Raw genomic sequence first — 23,496 nt, 5'->3', positions numbered from 1 at the left:
AAGCGTTATATGAGTGCAAGTGGGTAGTTAGGAAGGTTCGATAACGTGACTGGGCGAGAGCAGCGAGAAGTTATGTGGCAAGAATAATACTACAACGGAGGCGATGATAGACAGACCGATGACGCCGGTCGACAGTACGATAGAGCTCGTGGGCATCAACGCCCAGACGTAGCACATGATCCCGACCATCGCGAGTACGAAGCCGATCACGGAGAGCGCCATGCAGAGTGTGTGGAAGCTCTCGAGCAGATGCGTCGGCGGATTCCCTCTGCGCAGGGGGCCGACCTGCTCGAGCCGCGGGTTCGACGACCATACCTGGGGAGGGGCGGGGGCCTGCGACGCCTGCCTGGGCTTCTGGTCTCCCGATGATCTTGGCGCAGGTCCGGCCTCGAGCTGTTTCTCCACTTGGACTTCTTGCTTGCTCGCCTCATGCACGCGGAAGCGCACAAGAAAGAAGGCGGCGACGAAGGAGAGCATGGCTGCGCGAGATCGATGACAGTCAGCACCGCCGCTTTTCGTCGAGCTTTCGTCATGGGGAACAGCACGCATGGGGCTGCGTAAATGAGATGCAGCTTACCTGCGAAGCTGTGCACCACCAGTGCACTCGAAAGTGTCGCGGCAGAGGCTTGGTTAATACCTGTAACCCCATTGGGATCGCTACTAGGCGTCACGGTACCTAGCAGCTGCGCTTCTATTGCGGCGAAGAAGGTCGTCTGCGAGCCATGACGTGAACACTGTCCCGTTTACGCAACGGTGGGCTTACAATGACGGAGATCAGCTGGAGACGGTCCATCCAGGAGCTGACCAGTTCCTTTATGGCCTTGTTCTTGGCCTCTTCGTCCTGTTTGTCTTGGTCCTCTTGTGTCCCTGTAGATGTGACTCGCTTAGTGATCGCTGTACATGCAGCTGGTGTGCGGATACACACATCTCCTTGAGGCAGCGGGAACGTTAGACGACGGCGCTGTATCGTGCCACTGCCCACTCGACGCGCTCGGTGGAGGGTACTTCTCGTCTGTCTCTCTGCGCGAGAGAGTCTCGGGGGTATCGACATAAACACTCTGCTGAGCGTAGTCCATGTATCGTATGGGACTTGGCGAAGTCTGGGGAAAGGTTCCGCTGGTGTCCGGGTCTCCAGGTAGTCCTGCTGTGAAGACTGAACGCGTAAAACGACGCTCGAGCAGCTCAACGCTGCATGGTACTTACTAGGCATCGCCATGATAGCTTGCTGCAGGGGAGGGCTCTGCACTGCCTCGACGCTAGGCTTGTCGTATTTTTATACGAGGTTAGGGTCGTAACTGGCTTAGCGTTTGATGGAGAAGACGGATCTATCGTCATCGGTGTGCGTGACCGTGGATCCTAGGACGTCGGAATGTATGTACTGCGGTGGATATTGTGAATAGACGACTCCAAGACGTAACAACTCGCCATAGTGTGTCGACGACAGACGGGCGCGAGCGACGAATAATTATTAGCACGTAGAGTTCATATGAGGGAGGCTAATTAGCTGATCCACGGAGTAGCTGGTTGCCACAATACTTGCAAAACGGGCGATACTAAATGTCTAACGTCTAACGATTAACCCTAAGCCAATCAGGTACCAATCCAGTCACAAGCAGATAGAAACGGCATCTATCTTTGCGTCATGTTAGTGATAAAACAGTACGATGATGGAGGATGATAGTGTTGGTACAGTTACTTGATGGGATATAAAATCGTGAGAGTCCGTAGCTAATAGCGATAGGGATAGAAACATAATACAGGGACCAAGGTACTCAGTGTGCATCCAGCTGGGTGTCCTTGCTGGTCGGCCGGCGGAGCTGCGCGCTGTCGGGGCTCGCAGTGTGCCACGAGCGGCGCTGGAGCTTCTCGAATGGCGGGTTTCCCGTGTCGTTGTGCGTCCCGTTCGCGTACGGCGAGTCTTGCGAATTCCGGCGCGGCGATGCCACATCCTGTGGTTCCTCGTCGTGCATGTCTGAGGCGCGGAACTCGAAGGGCAGCATCACTGCACGGTCAATGGCAACAGGCAGCCCGCGGTGCCGGCCTCGGAGCATAACGGCGCAGACGATGAGCTTGGAGAGGGGCCTGAGGGCGCCAGAGAAGGAGTAGTTGGCCTACAGGGAGAGGATCAGATACGCGTTCTTGAAGTGGAAAGACAAGACATACGTATGGCAGGCCAAGTGAGAGGCCTACAGAACCGTAGGCGGATACCAACTCGAACACTGCGACTCGTCAACATGGATCTACATCTATGTAAACTGAAACTGACCAATGGTGAAAATGGTGAACCAACTCAGATTATCCGGATTTTCCAGATTGTCCTTCTAAGACATGCAAGTCAGCCCATGTCAGAAGCATGGATACGAATATTTACCTCGACAATGCACACAAGGAACAGAGCAAGGCCAAGCCACCACATGTCAAAGGAGAGCTGCTTGCGCATATGCATCGCGAGGTAGCGACTCCATATCGTAGCGCGGTGTCCAGTCGGCGTGAAGCCCTCTTCGCCAATGGAGGCATCGTCATCTTCGAAGACACCGAGCGACTTCTCCTCATAGACATTTGTCGACCGGACACTCATCGCGATGGGGTCTAAGGGAAAATGAACAAACATAGCCAATCGTAAAAGAGAGGGACACCTACAGACGGAAACATACATCATGAGGACATATAGCACCTTGACTGCAGGGGCCAGAGCGGAGAGAGATACTGCTGCGAAACCGGCGCAGCGGACAGCAGCGGCCTGAAGTAGGCCTATGATGACCCGGACGCCGGTCGGAACTACCGTCACGGCGGGGTTACCCAAGTCTAGCACCAAGAAGAAGAACCAGTCTGTTAGGCTGTTTATTCGATAGTGAGCACGGTTTAGTGATGGATAAACATCAAAATACGTACTTGAGAGCTAGAACCACACTAAGGAGAAACCATGTCTGGTGCGACGGGAAAAGATATATGAAGCAACGGCGAGGGTGATCGAGGAGAAAGTGTATAGTTTCGCTTAAGCGCGAATTGTGCGGAACTAGTTTTGATATTATCCAACTGAAACGGAGTCAAGCACGCTAAGAGGCATTCGAAAGGGAGATACTTACATCGTGAAACGTAGACTGATTTGTACAGCGAAGGAATCAGCCGAATGCCAATATATGCGCACCAGAGACTTACAATATAGGCTATGACGAAATGTAAGCACTCACGGTGAGCTAAATATAACGCAACAACTCACAAATGTTGTGTTTCCGGCAAAAATCAGGAAGACCATGAATAAAATCATAGGATATGCTGTTTGGAATGGGACCATTGATTGATCAACTAGCGACATGCCGGTGTTGGTATACGAGGAGACGACTTGAAACAACGAGAACCTGTTCGGTAGGCGGTGAATCCAAAGGAGTTCGGGTGGGGAGAACGAATCTTACCATGTAGAAGAGACGGGTCGGTGCTCTGCCGGGGGCACAAAGTCAGAGTGCCACCTAGATAGCGACATGTACGGCGCAATAACCGTGAAAGCGAGAAGTTGGGATAGTATGTGATACTGAAAGAAGTCAATCGCTTATAAGCGACTCCACGATTTGAGAACGACGGATGATGAACTCACTCCGCCAACTATCCAAAGCAGTGCAGTCAGTGCGCGATACTCTACACCGCCCAGTTCCTCGATCTGGTCTCTCGTAAGCTGCTGAAATGCCGAGTTACGGCCAACCACCGCCTCGAAGGATATATATGGCACAGCGCGCACGTCGGGCCCAACCACGCTCCCTGCGCGCTGTGAGACGATTGTTTGTGTGCGTGGCACCGTGAGTGTCCTCGTCAGCTGTCGTCGAAGACCCGGAAAGAAGTAGTTCATGACGCGCGACACAATCTGGTCCGGCATCGGGAACCCACCGAAGCCGCGGTGCTTCGTTCGCATCGAACGGTATGTATGTGTCGTTGCGGTCCGCGGTAGGGTCCCCGTGCGGGGCATGGTCGCCGTGTGCGGCAACGTACCAATGCGGGGCAACGAGGTTCTGCGCATGCGTGGCGAGGAAGGGTTGGGAAAACGAAACTCGGTCGGTGCGAGAGGATCCGTTCCCTGTTCGTTCTGGTCCCGGTCTGGTCGCGGGCCCAAAGCGAACTCGATGGTCTGAGTGTGAGGTAAACCGTCCTCACCCGTGTTCTGCCGGATTCTTGGCATGAACGTTTGCCCTGTGCACACGCATCAGCCGGTTATGAGAGCGTATATATGCTGCCAGTGCGCACCGGAAGTCGGGGCGTTGTTCTTGGAGGGCGATCCTTGCAACTCATGCTTCCCCCTTGAAGATGTCAGGACAATCATGGGACCAGATCTACGAATAGACTCACTTTTCTCGGTCAATGCTATCCTCTGAACAAGATATACTGGAATGGTTCAACTGTCTCCGAGCTTCTTCCTTCGTCTCCTGCAACGTATCTTCTGCCAGTACTTCGAACTCCGAGGTCCCAAGCGACAGTGGATGTGGAGGGTCCGGGAGTCCCGCAGATGGTATTTCAGGAGTATGTCCCTCACTGATATATCCGCTGGGATTGATGAGTTTTGGAGCGTCGTTCATGCGCCGAATCATCTCTGGCCGTAAGCGATTCACAGCCGCATGGTTCCGTTCCTTGTCTTTGTCCAGCTCGCGCTCCCGCGTAGTGCTACCGGTACTGCTAGTCGCTTCTGGGATCGTCGACAGATTCCTGCCAGTCAAGACTCGAGTTGCCCTCTTCCACCATGGCACGAGGTGAATCTCCACCGGCGCATCAACCTTGTTTGCTACCCGTCGCGCAAGCTCGGTCTCGACGACATGACGGAACTTGCTGGCGAAGAATTCACGACGAACGTAGACCATTACCCAGGAGACAACCACCTAGAACGCACTGAGTATTGGCTACAGTGAGAGAGCGATGGGACGTACTGGGCTGCCCATGCACATCAGAATGAACAAGATGACTTGCTGCCATGGTGTGAGACTGCTGAGATCGATAGTGGCCAAGCCGCAAACAGTGACGGCGCTGACACAGTTGTAGAGCGCATCTATGTAGCTGATGTGATGTTCTCCGTTGCTGGCATAGAATATGCCGGAGGCGATAAGGGGGGCGAATGTGCTTCGAACGGGTAGGGTCAGCCGGCGGATCGTCGCAGAAGGTGCACACAAGACTGGCACTCACAAGAACAAGATGTGAACGCGGTAAAAGTTAAGGTGTGTCCTGATGTAATGCCCTAGGCTCGAGAAACGGTGTTCCCAGAGGTCTTTTCGCTGTTGAGAGAGCGGGGACATGCGCGTGGTTTCAGTCGTGCGGGAGGTGGATGAGGGAATAATGCTAGATAATGGTGATCGAGATGCGTCGTGGTCGAGGAGATAGTTTGTCTTTCATCGAGCAGCAGTCAAAATCCCGGGGGCTGGAGAGTGCGAAGCGCGGCGAAAGCTTACAGGTCTCTGAGGCGGAGTGTGCACTCCTCTCAATCTCAGATCTGCGTTGGCCCGATCAGCTTTTCCTAAAGCGGCTCGGACTGAAGCTTTCGATGGCGGCCGCTGCCGTGCGGTGCTCGTCAGCGATTTTAACACCTGGAGTACGAAAGCTAGCCAGAGAGACAGCCGACGGAGTTGCAAGGCTCGCTTCTAAACCAAGTCGTAATGCGAGACGGCCCATCTCCCAGAAAGTTCCCCTGCATGTCACCGCCTTCAAGTTTCTCTACAAGATGACTTTGTTGCAAATACACTACATCACTTCATATCGAAAGATATCTGCGTGAGAGACTCGCAGGTCGGCAGAAACACTGGTGAGGGCTCTAGTCTCTAGTTCATGAACATATGAGCAGCCCACGCTCACCTTGGACACGTATTCTTAGACCTGCACCTCCAAGGTATGACGTATTCACATTCTCAATAGCTAAGCAAGGGGAGTGGGAGCCTGAACAGTTGCTCCCAGTGAACCCCTTGAAAGCCCATCGTAAGTTCGGGCTCATATCATGCTACCCGATTGCCACACACAGGTGTAGGGCGACCCGGTGCCGTTGTGTCGTGTATGTATTTTTATTACACCGACGTTCGACTTCGACTGGTTATCGCAGTCTTAAGATGATGTCTAGAGGTCGGCCTCTCTTCGTGTGGTTTTCATACTTCAGCACTATCCCCTCTTCAGGAGGTTCAAACCGAAATGAATTGCGACCGTTGAGGCCACCGCCGGCCGGTGTCTATGTCTAAACTGAACCGCCCTTGGCCTATGCAACGCGTACGCCTCATCGTCTTTACCGCTGCACCCTAGTTCACAGGAGTTCATCTCCGTATCCTTGGCGGTGCAATCTCAACGTCGTTTATTAGACAGACATGCTAAATGTTACAGACGGCTCCCTAGCCCCTTGCGACCCTGCGTGCCACGATGCATTAGACGATGCCATGAAAGCAAAATAATATCCGGCGGCCGTCAAATCTAACCAGATGCTGGTGCGCGTGTGGTTTAGATGTGTCAAGATAGACATGGCCGGCAGGCGTCCTCTTCGGGCGCCGTCAGAGGCTCAATCCACGAAGCTAGCAAGCGTGGACCAGACTGCACATAGAACAGGATTGCGTAGCTTGCACGAAGGGTTAACCACTGACTGCCACTTACTGCGGACCACATACTCGAAGTTCACACGTCTTCACAGCCCCAGTCTCCACTTCACCCTGGTCCGTTACGAAAGCCTTCTCTCTGGCATTCTTCGTGTACTATAGGGTCGTTACGCACATGTAACTGCATGATCCTGTTGCACTGCCTCTCTAATGCAAATTTTCATCTACTACAAGATAGACAAAGACGACGACAGTTCGATCGAGATGTGAAGACAACACAAGGGTGTATTCTGGACGTTTAGTGGGTCTGGTGGTGCCCAACGGTCTCGTCGTACGTCGGCGGTGCTTCGCCAGCCTCGCTCTCCTGCCCAGTCATGAGCCGCTCGAAACGCGTGTTGCGCTCGAGCAGACTCTCGAGCCGGTGCATGGGCGGACGACTCGTGCTCGGCGCGTGGTGCGTCATCTCGAGCGACGTCGGCGTGTGCGAGCCAGAGCCAGAGCCAGAGCCAGAGGCGTGCCAGTGGAAGCTGCCCCGGGTTGGGAACGGGATATCATGCATCCAGCTATCTACCGGTGTCGTGTCGCCCGAGGTGCGGCGTTGTGTATGTCCTGCACTGCATGCGCAGAGCGGCGGATTGGACAAGAGCGAGGCAGCGGTCGATGTCGATTCCGAGTATGGTGGTAACGCAGTGAAGTCTGGCCGGCACAAGCACTGTGGTTTGCGTCAGCAATCATCTGGAAGGAGAGGCTAACGCTTACAGAGAGGATATGGATAGGCGTTTGCACGACAATGTCGAACATCTTCCGTTTGCCAGTCTGCGGGTCGATCTCCCGGTCGTCTCCGCGCTGAACCCTGAAGATGATCTTGAGGGTATGCGAGACCGTGATGTTGCTCTTCTTGTTCTTGTTCGTGAAGTGTAGCTCGTTACATGACTTTGCCAGAGGTATATTTTGCATTATTGACCACGGCCCGGAGCCCATAAGCTGCGACATGGCTTCGGAGAGGTCTTCCTCGGAGTTAGCATCGCCGTACAGGGTGGAGCCCTTGAATGCCTCGATGTCCTCCGAGTGCAGTGGTAAAAGCGGATGATCCTTGTGCGGGCTCTTCAAAGACAGCAGCGCAACACGATTAACCGGATCCGCGCGAACCAAGCGTTTAAAATCCGTGTAATACTCGGTTCGCTCTGCAAATGAAGTCAAAAGAACGCCTCAGATCGATTGGCGAAAGACATACCTTCGATGATCATTGAGAGCCTGAAGATCTTCATCTTCGTCCACGGTACGAAGGTAATGCTGAAGGGGATGACGCCGCCAATCGGGAAACTCCGGCCAGATACCATGATGAGGTATTGCATCTGCGTGTCCCACTGTCGTTCAACGATAATGCTCTCCGTATCTTCTGTATCATCTTCGCCAGGACAGGAAACAACAGTCACCTCTTGCGTCGCGGTGAGCTTCGTCGTGAATTTTCCTGGTCGATGCGCTGTCGCTTTCAGTCGCCAGGTGACCGAGCCAAAATCGCAGTGTAAGGTAGGCGGTGAACTGGAGGGTATCGTAAAAGATATTGGATAGGTATATACGCCTGACAGTATATGAGTGAATTATCGGGTTCAATAGCCAGCCGACTTACCCTTTCGAAACTCCTTCCAGTTATCTCCCGACTCGTCCTCGTCACTTTCGAGCCCTAAGACCTCAGTCACGCGCTCTAACGCTGACCGTTCTTTGGGCTCTCGCGTTCGCCCTCTCCGCATACTCGATTCGTGCATATCAGGACTGTAATCGCGAGCATCTCTGGAGCGAGTGAGGCTGTGCGACGGCGTTGCGTCCCGTTCGGCGCGCGATACAGAGCGGACACGCTCCCTAACGGCATCAAAGAACATGCCAATGCTACTCAGCCGCTTCCCTTTGCTGCGTCCACGGCCGTCGTCGTGTAGCTGCGGGGAATGCGCATCGTGGCTGCCGATCCGCGTCGGGCTGTATGGTAGGCGTGCACCTGAGGTCTGCGACGATATGCGCCCGCTACTGCTTCCAGGTATAAAATCTGGACGCGATTCGTCGTAACTCACTCTTCGCGAGAGCGACCCATCGCGCGGGGGGAAGAACGTAAATGACTCGTGTCCCGGTGTAGAAGGATCACGCGAGCCTGAAATTTCCCGTATATCAGCATTCTCGTGAGTGAACGGCACAGCTCAAGCGCTCACTAGACTCATCGCGCTCTGGGTATGTGCGCCAGTAATCCTCCTGGCTCTGCTGTGGCGAGTAGTCATGGCGGATGGGCGTGATGATGGACGGGGCTCGCGAAGGCACAGGACTCCTGTGTAATGGTGTCATCGCAGGCGAGTGAATTGGTGAGTAGGGTGGAGTCGGAAGTTGTTCGTTGTGTTGAGAGACGATGCCGGTGTGGTAATGGGTCTGGTCCGCACTCAGGTGCCGTACAGGTGGACGTCCTCGCTCTCCTCTGACAGAATGTCTTCCTCGTCGCTCTTCGTGGTCCCCAAGCTCGCTGAAGTGCTCTGCATCATCGCTATTATTGTGTTCGCGCTCGGCGTCCAGCTCATGGTCAAGATGAAGCCCAGGGCCAACAGACAATGTTCGGCGGTGTGAGGAGGACGGGGTGGAGCCAGCCTTGAAGTAGACACAAGATTGGGAATAAATCTTATGGTCTTCGCTGATCTCAACACGTCGTGCACCGATACCTGGAACGAAAAATATTAGCACAAACAATGCTTGCCACTGGGACAGCAAACAAGAATGGCAAATAAAGCGTACCTTCTGGCCAAGCTGTGCTCGTTTTCCCTACTAGTTCAACCTCGACGCTAGATATCTTCATGGGCTTGACTAGATTCAGTGTGAGAAGCCCTCTGACCATCGCAGGAGGTGCAGCCGACTGAGAGCCATGCCTCGTACGGCCTGTGCCATCGCCCGTACGCAGAAAGACCACAGATTCGGTCAAACGTATCGACAACGAGTTCTTCGTAGACGGCATGGGCGTCGTTGAGGTCAAGAAGTGTCTTCAAACATTGAGCGCAAGTTTCATAAAAGCCGGGGACCGAATATTAGTGGCCCTCTGCAAGGGGTCGGCTTAACGGAGCAAGCAAATTGTCTGGACCCGCCAGATATCCACGTGGCCAGTGCCTGGGGTCGCACTACCGGAGTGCGCTTTCACGGGCCAATCCTCACACGCAGGCCTCAACATTCTTCACGAACACATGCAAAGCGAACGTTTTCTTGCTTTTCTTGACCTCTTAGGGCAGAGCCGAACGCAACGTTGGTCGGTCTAGACGCGACAAGAGCCATAACGAGCTCGAAACAGCCTTGCAAAACCGATTTCCATGATGCGAAAGGCTGCGCAGCTGAAACCGCCAGGAACGTGCTGCTTCGGCGAGGAGAACCAGACATGCCCCAAGCCCTGCAACAAGGTCAAACCAGCAGGTACAACGCGTCTGCTCAGCGCTCAGTCCCTCAGGCCTCAGCCAGCGCTCAGCCACAAAGCTAACAATAGAGAAGACTTAAGAGAACGGATGGGGGTGCCAGGGGACTTCCGTTATCTCACACGCCGATAAGGATGACGGCCTTCCATAAGATCTATGACAAGGACTCCGGTGCATGTACAGAGCTCCGACCATGTCAAACTGCACAAAAGACCTACGAAGAGGATCAGCTATCTACAATGCTGACAGACCGACGCCAAAGCGCGGCTGATTCCCAATTGGCCGATCGCAAATTCCTGTATGCTGGTGAATTTCAAGGACAGCGATCAGCACGGTACACCCGTCTGTACGCAGATGAAGACGTCAGCGAACGACTAGGTCCTACCTCTAGTCCTCTGTAACACTGCATCTGCGATCTGCACTTCTATGGTTGTATTGAAGTGGTGTTGCGAAAACATAAGTCGTTGTGCATTGACACGTGCGCAACATCCGAGGCTACGACCACACTTTGCTCTTCGAGCAGCGCTCCGAATACGCAAAATCCTTGAACATTGCATTATTGCTATCGTACCTGGAAAGCAAGGATGCAGCGCGTCGCTCACGATCCGTGTACAACAAGTACTTTGATACATGAAGCCAATTTACTCACCTTCAGCCAACATTTTCACTGTTGCCGTCAGATTCATTTCTTGTTCGGTTGAGCCTTTGACTTCTGAATAGACATCTTGACACTTTGTATAGCCTTTTCTCGTGCAGCAACAAGACGTCTGACTTTGTTTACGTCCGAGGTGGCGAGCAGAGCATCGTAGTCAGGCTTTTTGGCGTTTGTCTTCGCCTCTTCAGGCTGGGACTTCACAGCTGCCAGCTCAGAGCGAAGTGTTGCAAGGATGTCATCTAGTGAGCGGAGTGTGGCGACTTCCTCTTCGATCTCATCCCGCAGCCTGAAGGCTCGACAAGCCTCACGGGCACATATTTCGATGTGATTAAACCTAGCCGGACCGAGCATCTCCCCCCCGTACCTAGGTTACAGAATGAGGGTACGGGACCGGTGATATGTTTGGCGTGATACGCACCATCGGCTAACGACGACGACTGCATCGATCACCCCCTCCGCTTGCATGATCTTCATGACCCTCGCACTCCCGAATTTCTCGCCGTCATCCTCATTCCCTTGCTTCACCTCGAATTCTTCCTCACCACCCAGCCCAGTCTTGCCCTGCTTCAGTACCATGCACCTCCATGCATACATCTCGTGTGTCGCACGTTTCTGCCCATGCATCACATTTTTGAGATAGTTGACGGCCTTACGCGCCTCCTCGTCATTGCTAGCCCTAAATGCGTTGGCTATGAAAGTGGAACCACGATCCCTGATCTCCTGAGAAGTTGCCAGAGGTGCCGGTGGAGGCTTGGACGTTCGCACAAACAAGTCCAGCATCGCCATGGTCGCTCGTGCGCGGTCTGTTCACGCCTGTCTGTCTCTGACAGGTTTTGCACCGCCGGAATAATGCGTCAGGACCTTACGCGTTACGGCCTTGCTGGGCCGAGGCAGTGCCGAGAACAATTCCTCGAAGCGAAGTAAGAATTAGTGTGTAACAAGGTAACAACAGATCGGTCAAACTTAACTTAACTTCCTTTGTGACGGTTTCTAACGCACAGGGCATTGTTTTCCGCTCTCAAGCGCTCATCCGTTCTCAGCTCTCCCTCGACGGTACTCCACTCCTTCAACTTCAAACCACCACCATCGTTTCCTTCGTAGTTTTCCACTATGTCGGGCAAGTTTGGTGACCTAATAAACCAAAGTGCCAATCTGCGGACGCTGGCGCCCGCAGCGGTTGGCTCCCAAGTTGCACTAATGACGGTCATTTCAGTGAGTTATGAGCCGTTTGCGACTTTCGTGCTGGTGTTCTAATCGTTTGTCTACGAAGACTTGTACTATCATTGTTTTCAACGTTCTTCGGCCTAGGAATAAAGTAGGTAGAGGCTTCTGAGGTCTGCTCACACCCCTGCGAAAATGTTACGGCTGCCAAGGACGTCACACTCACTGGTACGTTGCAGATTGTATACGAGCCAAAGGTCAAATATCATGGCGGCGACAAGAAACCTCCTCCCATCTCCGACTCTCTCCTCGGCTGGGTGTCTCCGCTCTTACACACCAAAGAGCCGGTTCTCGTGGAGAAGATAGGATTGGACGCGGCCATCTTCCTTCGCTTTCTCCGCATGATGCGCTGGCTCTTCACTGGTGTTGCTCTGCTTACATGCGCCGCGCTTATTCCGGTCAACGTCGTCTACAACCTACAGAACGTCAATTCCGACGACCGAGACGCCCTTTCCATGCTGACGATTCGCGACCTCGACAGCAAAGTGCTTTTCGTCCATGTTGCTGCCACCTACATTATCTGCTTCATTGTTATGGTCTCCATCTGGAAGAACTGGAAGACTGTCCTCCTCCTCCGCAAGCAGTGGTTCCGCTCTCCGGAATACATTCAGTCTTTCTACGCGCGGACCCTGATGATCACCCAGGTCTCCAAGAAGTACCAGTCTGACGAAGGTCTGCGCGCAATCTTCGAAAGTACGGGCGCGCCGTACCCAACCACCTCTGTGCACATTGGTCGGCATGTTGGCAAGCTGCCAGAGCTCATCGAGTATCACAACCAGGCCGTGCGTGAGCTCGAAGCTGTCCTCGTCCGGTATTTGAAGGATGGCAAGATTGCTAAAGAGCGGCCTACGCGACGCCTCGGCGGCTTCATGTGGTGCGGTGGACAGAAGGTTGATGCTATCGACTTCTTCACGTACGTCTCACTCCCGAATAGTTCACTCATACCCACGATCTTAATGCTTTTGCATGCAGTGCCAAGCTTAAGAGGACCGAAAGCGCTGTCGAGGAATATCGAAATCGGATTGACACCCGCAAGGCTGAAAATTATGGTTTCGCGTCTATGGGTGCTGTTTCCTACGCGCATATAGTCGCCAATATGCTCAGGAGGAAGCATGTCAAGGGCACGTCAATCACTTTAGCACCTAATCCCAAGGACATTGTGCGTTTAATTGATTTTCGCATTAATCCTTGTCCATTGACTCTCGTACGATAGATTTGGGAGAACCTGAACAAGACTCCAAGTGAGATCAGGGCCAAGAAGACGACGGGCTGGATCTTCCTCGGTGTCGTTTGCTTCTTCAACACTATTCCGCTGTTCGTTATCTCTATTCTTGCGAACTTGGCCTCGGTAAGTGGTTCCAAGGAATCTCATGAATTCTTCACCAACACCCTTGTCTAGTTGACGTCTTTCGTCCACTTCCTGCAAGACTGGTCCACTGCGTCTCCATGGTCGTTTACATTCATTTCTGGTGTACTGCCTCCGGCCGTCTCCGCTTTATTTGGCTTCTTCTTTCCCATCGTCGTGCGGTGGTTGTCACAGTACCAAGGCGCTCTGACGCAGTCAAGACTTGATCGTGCCGTAATCGCTCGATATTTCTCGTTCCTGCTTATCTCCCAGCTCGTGGTTTTCACCTTGATCGGTGTCCTGTTCAGTAAGTGTAGAAGGGTAGTTAGTTTCATCTCAGCGCTCACTCATGTATCCTTCACAGACTGTGTCAAGGAAATTGTCCTTCAAGTCGGACAGCACCAGAGCTTTAATGAAATCTTGCAGAATCTAGACAGTAGGTGATCCCTTGAACGAAGTGCGAAGACACTTCTCATGTTCGACCCATCAGAGCTCCCTGGGAATATTCAAAAGACCTACATCGACCAGGCGTCGTACTGGCTGACCTACTTCCCGTACGTCATTTTTGCCTTCCGTTTGAGTGGTGCGCATTGACTGATGTTGTTCTAGTCTGCGAGGCTTTTTGGTTCTCTTCGACCTTGCACAGATACTCAATCTCGTTTTGATCTCCTTCAAGAAATAGTATGTTTTTAGTGCTACTCTTGTGTTAGAGCTCTCTAACAAAGCGTTATTCGCAGTTTCTTAGGTCGTACGCCGCGGGAAATCCGCGATTGGACACAACCTGCTGACTTCCCGTATGCTATATATTTGTAAGTAAATCTAACATCATTTACTCGTGTTTTTGTGCTGAGTCGACGTGCTACCGCAGCTCTAACTTGCTATTTATGGCGACCGTAGGATTTGTATTCGCTCCATTGGCGCCGCTTGTGGCTGTTGCCGCTGCCATTGTCTTCTGGGTTAGCTCCTGGGTATATAAGTACCAGCTCATGTTTGTATTCGTAACTCGTGTGGAGACTGGCGGGGTAAGTTCTACTACTCGCGACTACATGTGCGCTCATTGACGAGGCATGCTACTCTACAGCGCCTGTGGAACGTCGTCATCAACCGTCTTCTAGTGGCGGTTATGCTCATGCAACTGCTCATTACATTGAGTGGGTAGGCTTCATATCGACCGAAACTCCAACTCTAACGCTTTTCCAGCTATGGGTCTCCGTTTTGGCCTTCGGTCCTTGTTTTGGATAGCGTCCCTCCCGCCTATCTTCTTGATCTTGGCTTTCAAAATTTACTGCACTCGTGTTTTCAACCCTGAGTTCAGCTTCTATATTCCTACCGAGGAAGAGCTCCGCACAGCCCACGTGCATTCTCAACGCGCCGATAATGCTAGCAACCGCCTTGGGAAGCGCTTCGGGCATCCCGCGCTTCATCAAGAACTGTTCACACCCATGGTGCACGCGAACATGACAGCTCTGCTTGCCGACGTCTATAAGGGCAAGATCAGCAACGAAGAGACCAAGCTCCAAGAATACGGTGGAACAAGAGTCGACGCTCAAGTTGTGGCGGGCGGTGTCAGGATTGCCGGCATCGAACAGGTGAGTGTTCGGGCGGTCATGTTTCGGTTCAGGTTCATTGCTAACGACCCCGAAGCACGATTTGGAGTATGATCCCGTCATGTACCAGCGTGATCGGGGTGACGAATGGGACACTCGCTCCATTTCTTCCGCAACCACTCTGGTCGGCGGCAAATCCGACTATTCCGTTGCGGGTCGAGCGTCACCCGCACCATCCAAGGTCATTGGCTATGATCGTTATCTGGCGCAGGGATCCCAGCCGGAGATCGAGATGAGCCGACTCAATGTTGATCGGGTGCCTCTACTCACCGCACCACAAGCCCTGGGCCAGTTCGATCCGACGGCCAGCAGGAGCAATGTCAGCTTGTCAACGACTTATTCTCGGTACAACACCCCTCCACTCGGGAGCTCGTCGGAATTCCTTCCTCACGTCCCCCAGGTCTCTTCGGTTCCTGCAATGCCTCTGGGTCAAGATTACCGGGAGGCCTCACTCCACCGGCCATATCCCTCGGGTCGGCAAGCATCCGGCAACGCGCCATCAGAAGAAGCCAACATGGCAGGCCGTGGGGCGTTCAGGAATTACTGAAGGCCTGCAGATACACTACTGTAGCGTTTCTTGTACTGGATTGTGGTATTGCTTTGGGTATCCAGTTGCGGACTGCTCTGTACAATCTAGTGACACTATATTATACATCATGCAATATGTTAAACCTCACCTGCGGCCACCAAGCCGCGACAGCTGCACCTCTCGACGCGCCCACGCATCTGGTGAGCGCACGCCATAGCCGCCCGATGGACTGGCCATCCGGTATGGGCGCCCAATCGGGTCATCGGAAAGGGTCGAGGGCAGGAGGGTCATGGCCAGGGACCGAGCCACCGCAGGCGGTGAGAACCCTTTCCAATCGTTGCCCAGGGCCAGGCGGGGCGACGGTCCGGTGCATCTCGCTCTGTAGAGCCAGCCGGCCAGCCCCTCGCGAGCGAGAAGCTCTGGAGGGTGAGCAGGAATGTCATGTAAGTTTCCGCTCTCCGTTTCTCTCTCCTTCTTATCTTTCTTGTCCCGGTAGCCCTTTAGAAAGGGTCCTCGCCGCCCGCAGTGGCCCAGTCCCTGACCGTGGCCCTTCTTCCCGCCCGATACCGCCCCCTCCATCGTTTTAGGTGCATTGACCATATTCCCTTGATGTTTCAAGCAGGTAGCGCGCTGTATCGCACACCAAGATATTTCGTAAAACAAGGCTTCTCCCGCTCCTGTGGACGCTCTTCGTCGATCGATCGCTCCGAGGTGCGCGGTTCAATTCAACAGCCATCCTAGGATACGGTCGCCGGAATAAGTCAGAGGTCATGAGCGCAGGGGCCGCCATGGTCACTACATAAGACGGCAGTGGGTGGCTCTCCTAGAAGCAGATCACGAATCGCTACCATGGACACCGCAGTCTGCTTGAGGGCCGTCCTACTCGCCGTTAGCTCCATCTCAAGCCACAAGTCCCTCACATCCCCCACTGCTACCCCTGAGGCGGAGGAGCGAGCGAAGTATGAAGCACAAACAGCGTCATACGTTGGAGAGAAAGGTTTCACTGTCTTGCACGCAGCATCGTCACTAAAGGTTAGTTCTGCAGCTCGTCGCAGTCGCCATTGGTCACTTACACTACATGCACCACCGCTCCGCAGAACATCGCCCACATCGTCAACGTCATTGATTTGCTTGCCATCCTATCTGCTGCGGGAGTGCCCATCACTCACAGGAAGCATGACTGGCTACACATGAACGTTGACCCCGTCTCCATTTCTCCGGCGTTCGTCGTTGGTACCCTTCTCATGGCGTTAGGCACCCTCATTCGCGTCGTCTCCTACAAATACCTGGGCCGCTACTTCACCTTCCACCTTGCCATCCGGAAGGACCATCAACTCGTGACTACCGGACCGTACTCTATCGTCCGGCACCCCAGCTATACGGGTGCTTGGATCTACATGATCGGCGTCGCCGTCAGCCAGCTTGGTCCCAGCTCGCTCTACACCGAGCTTGACCTTTGGAAGAATCCACTCGGCTTTGTCGCGGGCGTGTGCCAGCTCGTATTCATCGCGTATATCGGCCTGACCATTCATCTCCGGGTGCAGAAGGAGGATGCAGCGCTCAGAGAGGAGTTCAAGGACAAATGGCTAGCATGGGCGAGCCGCACGCCTTGCCGTCTGCTGCCAGGTGTCTACTAGGAATTCGGTGCCTTTGTGAGTGCATTGCCCCAGCAGTCTGCGTTCCCCTCGCTAACCAGCGCAGTTCGTGGTATAAGGTTTAGAACATTGTTTTCTAGCGCCTTGATGGAAGCAAACTTCTGTTGCGCTCATACGACGACTATGATGAAACACGAATTCTAATCATGTCTACGTCTACCGAGAGGAACGTTGCCGTCTCATAGACCATACAAAGAACAAGGCGTACTCCGCTGGCGCTGTTGTACTTGATGGGATGTGCGCCATTCTGGCTACGCAACGACAAGTTAAGCTAGCGCGCGTTCAACGCATATTTATTCCAGGCAGATGATCTGCGTGCCGTCGGAAGCAATAATGCACCGAGTGTGCACGAGGCGCTTTCAGTGACCTAACTTTGCCCTCGGCGTATTGTTGGCATTCGCCGTGTCCGTTTTAACAGCGTAGTCTGACCCCATCAGGTCGTGAACGCTTTGCGCCCGGGATAGATTCACTGCGCCCTATATGCCTGTCTTTAAATTCTATACGTGTCGAAGGGCCACTATTCGCGTCGTATCATACGAGCACCGCAACTAGGAATGTTCTAAGCCAGAAGCTTGGCATACGACGAGTATTGTAAGTGTTGGCTAGCACACAGCTGAGCTCAGCCTCGCGGCCACGAATTGTCCTTCCTGCGTCGTGGCGAGCGCGAGCGACATTATAGACCTATTTGTGAATCTCATTCGTCCGATGTCCAAATGTGTGCACAGGATGTTTTACATTCATTAGGCATCCTCTGCACTACCTGCAAGCTGGTGCCAAGGATAAACGTCTACTCAGCCAACGCCGACGTAGCTCAATGACGATAGCTACCTCGCTACGCCGGGCTTTGATTATATGTTCCGGTGTTGCAGCAGCAATTGACGGCACCTGATGGCACTCGTAACGCTCTCCTACGACCGTCGGCGATTCGCTTCTTCGATTCGGTGCTATGGATCATGATGTACGTAAGCCACCTGGAAAATCAGAGAGGTCATTTTCTGGAACACAAATATGTTCGTGGCATAGTATTCTCGCCGATTGACCAAAGCTGTTAGGCGCATTCCTATCGTATCGGTTCCATGGGCTTTGCCGGAGCCCTGGGTTCCGATTCTCCGAGCACGATAGGCGTTTAATGAGGCTTTGTGGCGTTCGATTGCGCATCATGCGGCGGCAACCGCGATGATCCGCGCATACCCACACGCTCCAGTTGCTGGGCGCAAGGATTAACGTCAAAGCTGTATATTTCCTTATTCCACATCTATCGAGGACATGAAGTTTTTTCATTACGCATGGCTATTGATGGGCCTAGGGATGTACGGCTCCTCGAGGAACTTTATCTCTCTGTCAGTCAAGAAGACGTGAATGGCACCTGCGAATATTATGAAAAATTTAGCAGAGGAGCATGCAGTCAGCTTTCACATACCAATAATGTCTAGCAAGTTAGACATATTCGTAGTGCCAACAATCGGAGCGGTTACGCCCTTGTGGAGCAACCAGGCGATGGAGATCTGCGCCATACTGACGCCTTTCTTGCTCGCCAGCTCTTCGATTCTACGCATAGATGTCAAATATCGCTCAAAGACGAACACAGGGTCGGGTATCACCTCTTTATAATCAGCTCAGAGCCAAAACCCATGTACTCTGCGTGGTACTGGTCAAGCTGGCCGCGATTGGACTGAGCGCCGAAGGGCCGGGAGCAGAGGCCGCGGGCCAGAGGGCAGAAAGGAATCGACCCCACGCCGAACATCTAATGAGAAGCCTCAGTTTTAGAGCATCGTTAGGAGAAGAATCTCCCACCTTGATCGTAGGGTATATCTCTCGCTCGTCTTCACGATAGAGCAAATTGTAGTGGTTCTGTAGTGAAATGAAAGGCGTGAGCTTGTTTGCAATAGCGTAGTCTGTAATCAATGCTTGAGCACCACGCCATAAGAGATGGAACTTTCAGCGTACTTTGCATTTGATGGACTACATACGCCATAAGTTCTCATGCTACGACTAGAGGACAGCAGAGGATGACCTACATTGATATGCCCAGCACGCGCTTATGCCTATATGTCTGACATAGCCAGCCTTCACGACATCGTGCAGGGCTTGCATAGTCTCCTCTACAGGCGTTTTATAGTCGAAGTGATGGCCTGAAGTGTATATGTCATTCTGACATGCAGATATAAGTTCCTCAAGTAGCAGCTTACATTGGAGTACGTCGATGTAATCGAGCTGCAGCCGCCTTAGGCTCGCTTTCACAGAATCGAAGATGTGCTAACGCATAGGTGAGGATCTACATGTCAGGTAAATATAAGATTTATCAGCACTTTTCGAGTAAGCCCATGTTGGTTGATTATTCCGTAGTCCTCAGGCGTCTTAGGCCCAACGACAAAGTTGCAGTCGTACGTGGGTCCCACGACACCGTACACCTGTGGAATAGAACGCGACTGGGTAAGCAGATGTAGAGTCGGCGGAACTAAGCCTATTGAAGGCACCTTCGTCATGATAACGAGTTCTTCGCGGGGAAGGTCGAGCTTTTTGATAGCCCTCCCAAGTATTTCCTCGGATAGGCCGTGGGAATACATCTGCGTGCCTCAAGTTTGTAAGTGTCTACTACGAACACACGCCTGGTCCACACCGTACATTCGCGGTATCGAACGTATTGATTCCGGCATCATACCTGCAGTGGCGGTGTGATTCAAAAATAGAGTTCACGCGACGACATTCAAAGGTGCTTACGCGAACTTGATATGTCTGCAGGCTTCGTCCTCATCGTCGATGACCCAGGGATACCAGCCCTTGTGGCCATACGACATGCAGCCCATGATGATACGAGAGACCTTCAGTCCGGAGTTACCGAGGCGTACTATGCAAAGTTCGCATTCAATGCGAGATTCACAACAGAGACAATAAGGCATACCGTATTCCATCTTTGGCGCGGATGTTTGAGAGTTCGCCATGGAAAAGAGTTCTTACAGCCAGTAGCAGAAGGACGGGCGAGGGGAAGGCGCGGACTATCTGAAGACCAGAGCTGAACTCTTGAAGCACATGCAGGCCGTTCGCGTGTCCTCTTATACTCGCTAATGGCCACTTTCCATTGCTGTGAGTATGAATCGGTTCCGTCAAGCTCGAATCTTACGCCCCAGTGATTGTAGTTTTGGCGCGAGGTCGAGTCATCTGTAAGAAAAGACATGCTTGGTAAGTGACTTGGAGATAAGGATGCGGGCGGGACAAACCAATGACAAGCCTTGTGTGCCGCAGAGACGCGTTCCCTCCGGCAGAAACTCAGAAACGCAGAAGCGCATGCGAGACGCAGACATCCGGGTAAGTCCGTGCTTATGTAAGGATCTGCGTCTATCCCAGTCGCGCGCAATGTCCTGGCGGTAAGACTAGAACATATTACGTGAACTTGAGGCAGCGGTCTGATGGCTATGAATCGTAAGTGCGCAGCGAGCCAGTCGCGACCACGTGGAATAAGTAGATAACGGTTGCTCCCGTTAATGTATATGTTGACTTTGTCCACCATGTCAACTCCCCGTGAAGTTCATGCCATCGTGTTACTGTATGGCGAAGACAAAGCCCGACTGGTGCCGTTCAGCGTTGCACGCGAAGGTGTGGAAGACGTACCGTCTTTTGGCACACGTTTCGGCGAAGAGCGCGCGGTGCACCGTGCCCGAGTGACGGTCCTTGCGACTGACGATGCCTCTCGTGATGGCAGAATAAACCACCTCAGCGGAACCGAAATCTGGGAGGTCTACATGCACCATCACATGCCTTTCCCCCAGGAAGTCGAGAAGTACGTAGTGTATTACACACGCCGTGACCAACCGACCTCCCCGGAAGGGCGACCAATCCCAATACTCAGCGACATTGCTGTGTTTCGGCAAGCGTTGAATCGAGCAGGCATAGTTTTCACTTCGGTGAAGGAACGCGAGGATAAGTTTGGATTACACGGGGTTTTTTGGTGAGAGGACTCACATATTTGATGCTTGTACATGTATAGCTAACAGCATAGAACAGCTACATCAAGCAGAAACTACGGTAAAGGGTCGGTTGCAGCGGGACTTGGGTGTTGGGGGAATGCATGTGCATGGGCTACATGGGCGACGTGTCGGATGTACTACCTATTGCAATGATCATTTTGCACCCTGGTCCCTTGCATGTCTGAAAGATCGAACACCGCCTGCCTCAGTAATCACTCGGATGCCCAGAAGTATCCGGAAAGTACAGACAGCGCACAAAAAGACGCAAAGCTGAGGAAGCCATGGAGGATACTGGTCATGAGATACATTGTTTGGTAAGCTCAGAAGGAGTGCATAGCTACAAACGAATGTCAAACTATGTACATCAGGCAAGGAGTGATCCGCACGAGTTTCTTAAGACAATCGTCAGAGACTGTGAACGTGCTTGGGGTGTAATGCAGTTGTCCATATGCGATAAGAACGTGTGAGGTGGACTGAGAAGAGAGCTAAAAAAAATCCGACCTATGCAGCTGTGGTAGCCGTGGGAGATGAAGTAGAAGATGAAGTAGAAGAGAATTGACAGATCCCGCATCCGCTTGGGGCGACTAAACCTGTGTTTTGCATGTTGCATGTCTGGAGATTACTGAGAGAACAGAACGAACCCAACACAGAGCCAGTGAGGCCCGTGTTGTTCGAGAGGGAGAGCACCTGCAAGGGTGCAGGGAAGGACGACGGCAGAGGTACCGTGAGGCTGTTGGAGTCTAGATGGAGCTCGACCAGCGAGGAGAAGGAAGAGATAGATGAAGGGATGACACCAGATATTGACGTTGAAGAGAGGTCACTAGAATCTGATATCAGAACGCTTTTCATAACGCAGGCTGGGGAACGCGCACAGAAGCTTCAATGATGTCTGGAGCGAGCTAGACGACGACAGCTGTGACAGCGGGTTGGCTAAACTTTGATCATTGACGATGCTAGGCGCAAATGAGCTGAGAAGCCAGTATAAGCGAGTCATCGTGAGGGCGTACAGGTTCTGAAGTGATGAGCTCGTGATGCTTGAAGGCAGGCCGTTGCCCATCTGGCTATTCTTGACCAAGGTCAGCGTCGAGAGCGTCTTCGCCACTGAGAAGATATTATCCGGAACGGAAGTGATGGCGGTCGATTCCAGATAGAGAGTATTCAGCGAAGTCCATGTAGTAAAGTTGCTCGGCAACGTGCCAGCTGTCAGTTTCACGTTAGCGATGGGCGCGAATAGTAACCTCTGAAAGCGAGAACGTACCGGGAATAGCGGAGTTTCCGACTACAGTCAGACTTTGGAGACCACTAAGTGCGCCAAGTTCGTTCGGCAGGGAGGCTGGTACTCCGGGGAAGGTCAGTGATCTGTCAAATAGTCCTTAGTACCTAAACAGTGCTAGCGCCCAATACCGACTCACAATGAAGAAACCTGTCCTGCGTTATCACAAGAGACACCGTTCCATGAGCAGAACTTCACGTCCTGGACCCAGTCGCCGTTCTTCAAGGCGGTCTGCCCGTCGTTGTCACTTGTCTCAAAGATGGCCCGTAAGCCACAGAATTGAACCGCATTTAGCAGCTGCTGGCTGTCTTGGGGGTTTCCATCCGAGAAGTTCGTTGGAACAGCCTGAAGCGTGGGCAGACATGTCGAGCAAGGATAGCCCGCGGGGTTCGACGGGGCGTTCACGGTGTACTGCGTGAGGCACTGCTGTGCCTCTGCCGACAACTCAGGTGAGGCTGCGGTGCCATTTGACACCAAGACCACGCTCTGAGGCGCGAACACACGCGTGTTCAGCACGGCGACATTGCCCAGCAGATAGAGGATGATCAGGATGAGAATCGCGATAAGGATTGCCCGGCGCCGCTTCTTCTTCTTCGGTACTGCGTGACACGGACAGTCGTGGCAGCAGCCCCGCTTCTCGATGTGTAGCGGCGGCCAGGGCTGCAACCGTGATTCTTGTACAACCTCGGGCTCCTTGTCGCGCGCGAGTGTGCGGATGTCGAAGAGGAGCTTCCCGATGCGAGACTTGCGCGACGATGGAGCAATACTCGGTGGCACAGAGTGCGCCTCCGAGTCTCGAATACATTCACGAACTGGTACAGAATGAGTCGGGGTGAGCGAGCGCACTGTACTTGCGTTGGGCCAGGACTCAGAAAGAGTGTGCGATGGTCCCGCCAGCGAAGAGTCGGGGGAAAAGCGTGAAGATTCCGCTTGAACGTCTGGTTGCGGGATGTATACAGAGAGATGTTCTTTAAATCTGGAGCTATGGTCTCTCGACAGTTGAGGTCTCGAGTGTGGCAAGGACATAAGCCCTACGAGCGAGTGTGATTAACGAGCGGAAGGTGGTGGGTGGTGTTCAAGAACGTCGAGAGTATGCTGCGGAGTCCTTGAATGCGTGCTCATGTTGATAACAATGTTTCTAGATGAAGGCACAGGCTGCACTTGGTTGTCGGGGCGGTATTGTCGCTGGTCGTGGGGCCAGAACAATGGTCGATCATAAGGCGCGGCCCGTATTTGGCCGTATTTGTCCTGAAAAGCGCCGATGCTTGTAGGG

At 53.0% G+C, this 23,496-nt stretch overlaps 8 protein-coding genes across 8 annotated transcripts; 2 read left to right on the top strand and 6 right to left on the bottom strand.

The window, feature by feature from the left end:
• Positions 1–3: 3 nt before the first annotated feature.
• PHACADRAFT_259720 (uncharacterized protein) lies at positions 4–795 on the bottom strand (the record flags this gene model as incomplete). Its single annotated transcript, XM_007398009.1, has 3 exons — positions 4–479; positions 578–713; positions 764–795. Coding segments are annotated over 3 exons (620 nt in total), but the record flags the coding sequence as incomplete, so codon positions are not given.
• A 525-nt stretch (positions 796–1,320) lies between these two features.
• On the bottom strand, positions 1,321–5,444 carry PHACADRAFT_211077 (uncharacterized protein). The gene is made up of 15 exons (XM_007398008.1): positions 5,161–5,444; positions 4,908–5,097; positions 4,336–4,859; positions 4,234–4,286; positions 3,593–4,179; positions 3,414–3,529; positions 3,221–3,359; positions 3,160–3,167; positions 3,087–3,101; positions 2,893–3,036; positions 2,641–2,837; positions 2,372–2,589; positions 2,267–2,321; positions 2,164–2,219; positions 1,321–2,111 (listed from the first exon to the last, which is right to left on the bottom strand). Exons 1-15 carry the CDS (start codon positions 5,268–5,270, stop codon positions 1,773–1,775), a joined length of 2,751 nt encoding a protein of 916 aa, XP_007398070.1. The 5' UTR covers positions 5,271–5,444; the 3' UTR covers positions 1,321–1,772.
• Positions 5,445–6,617: 1,173 nt separating this feature from the next.
• PHACADRAFT_211076 (uncharacterized protein) lies at positions 6,618–9,601 on the bottom strand. Its single transcript, XM_007398007.1, has 6 exons — positions 9,312–9,601; positions 8,744–9,238; positions 8,173–8,685; positions 7,777–8,124; positions 7,302–7,726; positions 6,618–7,254 (listed from the first exon to the last, which is right to left on the bottom strand). The coding sequence occupies exons 1-6, from the start codon at positions 9,526–9,528 to the stop codon at positions 6,841–6,843; spliced, it is 2,412 nt and encodes an 803-aa protein (XP_007398069.1). The 5' UTR covers positions 9,529–9,601; the 3' UTR covers positions 6,618–6,840.
• A 1,054-nt stretch (positions 9,602–10,655) lies between these two features.
• Positions 10,656–11,408, bottom strand: PHACADRAFT_99607 (uncharacterized protein; the record flags this gene model as incomplete). The annotated part of the gene is made up of 2 exons (XM_007398006.1): positions 10,656–10,992; positions 11,047–11,408. 2 exons carry the CDS (start codon positions 11,406–11,408, stop codon positions 10,656–10,658), a joined length of 699 nt encoding a protein of 232 aa, XP_007398068.1.
• A 284-nt stretch (positions 11,409–11,692) lies between these two features.
• On the top strand, positions 11,693–15,474 carry PHACADRAFT_259710 (uncharacterized protein). The gene is made up of 14 exons (XM_007398005.1): positions 11,693–11,840; positions 11,899–11,943; positions 12,029–12,762; positions 12,822–13,008; positions 13,063–13,197; positions 13,249–13,501; positions 13,559–13,630; positions 13,685–13,748; positions 13,804–13,875; positions 13,932–14,003; positions 14,063–14,216; positions 14,276–14,345; positions 14,395–14,783; positions 14,839–15,474. Exons 1-14 carry the CDS (start codon positions 11,739–11,741, stop codon positions 15,346–15,348), a joined length of 2,859 nt encoding a protein of 952 aa, XP_007398067.1. The 5' UTR covers positions 11,693–11,738; the 3' UTR covers positions 15,349–15,474.
• A 948-nt stretch (positions 15,475–16,422) lies between these two features.
• Positions 16,423–17,008, top strand: PHACADRAFT_259707 (uncharacterized protein). Its single transcript, XM_007398004.1, has one exon. It carries the CDS (start codon positions 16,521–16,523, stop codon positions 16,965–16,967), a length of 447 nt encoding a protein of 148 aa, XP_007398066.1. The 5' UTR covers positions 16,423–16,520; the 3' UTR covers positions 16,968–17,008.
• Positions 17,009–18,221: 1,213 nt separating this feature from the next.
• Positions 18,222–19,951, bottom strand: PHACADRAFT_259706 (uncharacterized protein). Its single transcript, XM_007398003.1, has 12 exons — positions 19,888–19,951; positions 19,707–19,833; positions 19,611–19,647; positions 19,463–19,552; positions 19,295–19,396; positions 19,175–19,241; positions 19,004–19,117; positions 18,933–18,947; positions 18,780–18,880; positions 18,587–18,729; positions 18,406–18,533; positions 18,222–18,351 (listed from the first exon to the last, which is right to left on the bottom strand). Exons 1-12 carry the CDS (start codon positions 19,925–19,927, stop codon positions 18,266–18,268), a joined length of 1,050 nt encoding a protein of 349 aa, XP_007398065.1. The 5' UTR covers positions 19,928–19,951; the 3' UTR covers positions 18,222–18,265.
• Positions 19,952–21,184: 1,233 nt separating this feature from the next.
• On the bottom strand, positions 21,185–23,462 carry PHACADRAFT_211070 (uncharacterized protein). Its single transcript, XM_007398002.1, has 5 exons — positions 22,363–23,462; positions 22,209–22,309; positions 21,958–22,150; positions 21,823–21,903; positions 21,185–21,770 (listed from the first exon to the last, which is right to left on the bottom strand). The coding sequence occupies exons 1-5, from the start codon at positions 23,247–23,249 to the stop codon at positions 21,452–21,454; spliced, it is 1,581 nt and encodes a 526-aa protein (XP_007398064.1). The 5' UTR covers positions 23,250–23,462; the 3' UTR covers positions 21,185–21,451.
• Between the last annotated feature and the right edge of the window lie 34 nt (positions 23,463–23,496).

This window comes from Phanerochaete carnosa, assembly GCF_000300595.1.
Source record: "Phanerochaete carnosa HHB-10118-sp unplaced genomic scaffold PHACAscaffold_7, whole genome shotgun sequence".
In the NCBI taxonomy this organism is placed as follows: Eukaryota; Fungi; Basidiomycota; class Agaricomycetes; order Polyporales; family Phanerochaetaceae; genus Phanerochaete; species Phanerochaete carnosa.
Note: the sequence above shows the minus strand (reverse complement) of the source record. Positions and strands in the feature narration are given on the sequence as shown.

Bases quoted from the DNA above. Each gene is read 5' to 3' on its own strand.
- PHACADRAFT_211077 (XM_007398008.1), bottom strand. From the start codon at position 5,270: ATGTCCCCGCTCTCTCAACAGCGAAAAGACCTCTGGGAACACCGTTTC. The intron at 4,287-4,335 runs GTGAGTCTATTC...GACATCTTCAAG, and splicing joins GATAGCATTGACCGAGAAAA to GGGGAAGCATGAGTTGCAAG. The intron at 2,220-2,266 runs GTCAGTTTCAGT...GACGAGTCGCAG, and splicing joins GTTCACCATTTTCACCATTG to TGTTCGAGTTGGTATCCGCC.
- PHACADRAFT_211076 (XM_007398007.1), bottom strand. From the start codon at position 9,528: ATGCCGTCTACGAAGAACTCGTTGTCGATACGTTTGACCGAATCTGTG. The intron at 8,686-8,743 runs GTGAGCGCTTGA...GGGAAATTTCAG, and splicing joins CCCAGAGCGCGATGAGTCTA to GCTCGCGTGATCCTTCTACA. The intron at 7,727-7,776 runs GTATGTCTTTCG...CTTCATTTGCAG, and splicing joins GCTCTCAATGATCATCGAAG to AGCGAACCGAGTATTACACG.
- PHACADRAFT_259710 (XM_007398005.1), top strand. From the start codon at position 11,739: ATGTCGGGCAAGTTTGGTGACCTAATAAACCAAAGTGCCAATCTGCGG. The intron at 13,198-13,248 runs GTAAGTGGTTCC...ACCCTTGTCTAG, and splicing joins TTCTTGCGAACTTGGCCTCG to TTGACGTCTTTCGTCCACTT. The intron at 14,346-14,394 runs GTGGGTAGGCTT...ACGCTTTTCCAG, and splicing joins GCAACTGCTCATTACATTGA to CTATGGGTCTCCGTTTTGGC.
- PHACADRAFT_259707 (XM_007398004.1), top strand. From the start codon at position 16,521: ATGAACGTTGACCCCGTCTCCATTTCTCCGGCGTTCGTCGTTGGTACC.
- PHACADRAFT_259706 (XM_007398003.1), bottom strand. From the start codon at position 19,927: ATGGCGAACTCTCAAACATCCGCGCCAAAGATGGAATACG. The intron at 19,834-19,887 runs GTATGCCTTATT...AACTTTGCATAG, and splicing joins CGCGCCAAAGATGGAATACG to TACGCCTCGGTAACTCCGGA. The intron at 19,118-19,174 runs GTAAGCTGCTAC...TATACACTTCAG, and splicing joins TTACATCGACGTACTCCAAT to GCCATCACTTCGACTATAAA.
- PHACADRAFT_211070 (XM_007398002.1), bottom strand. From the start codon at position 23,249: ATGTCCTTGCCACACTCGAGACCTCAACTGTCGAGAGACCATAGCTCC. The intron at 22,310-22,362 runs GTGAGTCGGTAT...ACTATTTGACAG, and splicing joins GCAGGACAGGTTTCTTCATT to ATCACTGACCTTCCCCGGAG. The intron at 22,151-22,208 runs GTACGTTCTCGC...TGAAACTGACAG, and splicing joins CGGAAACTCCGCTATTCCCG to CTGGCACGTTGCCGAGCAAC.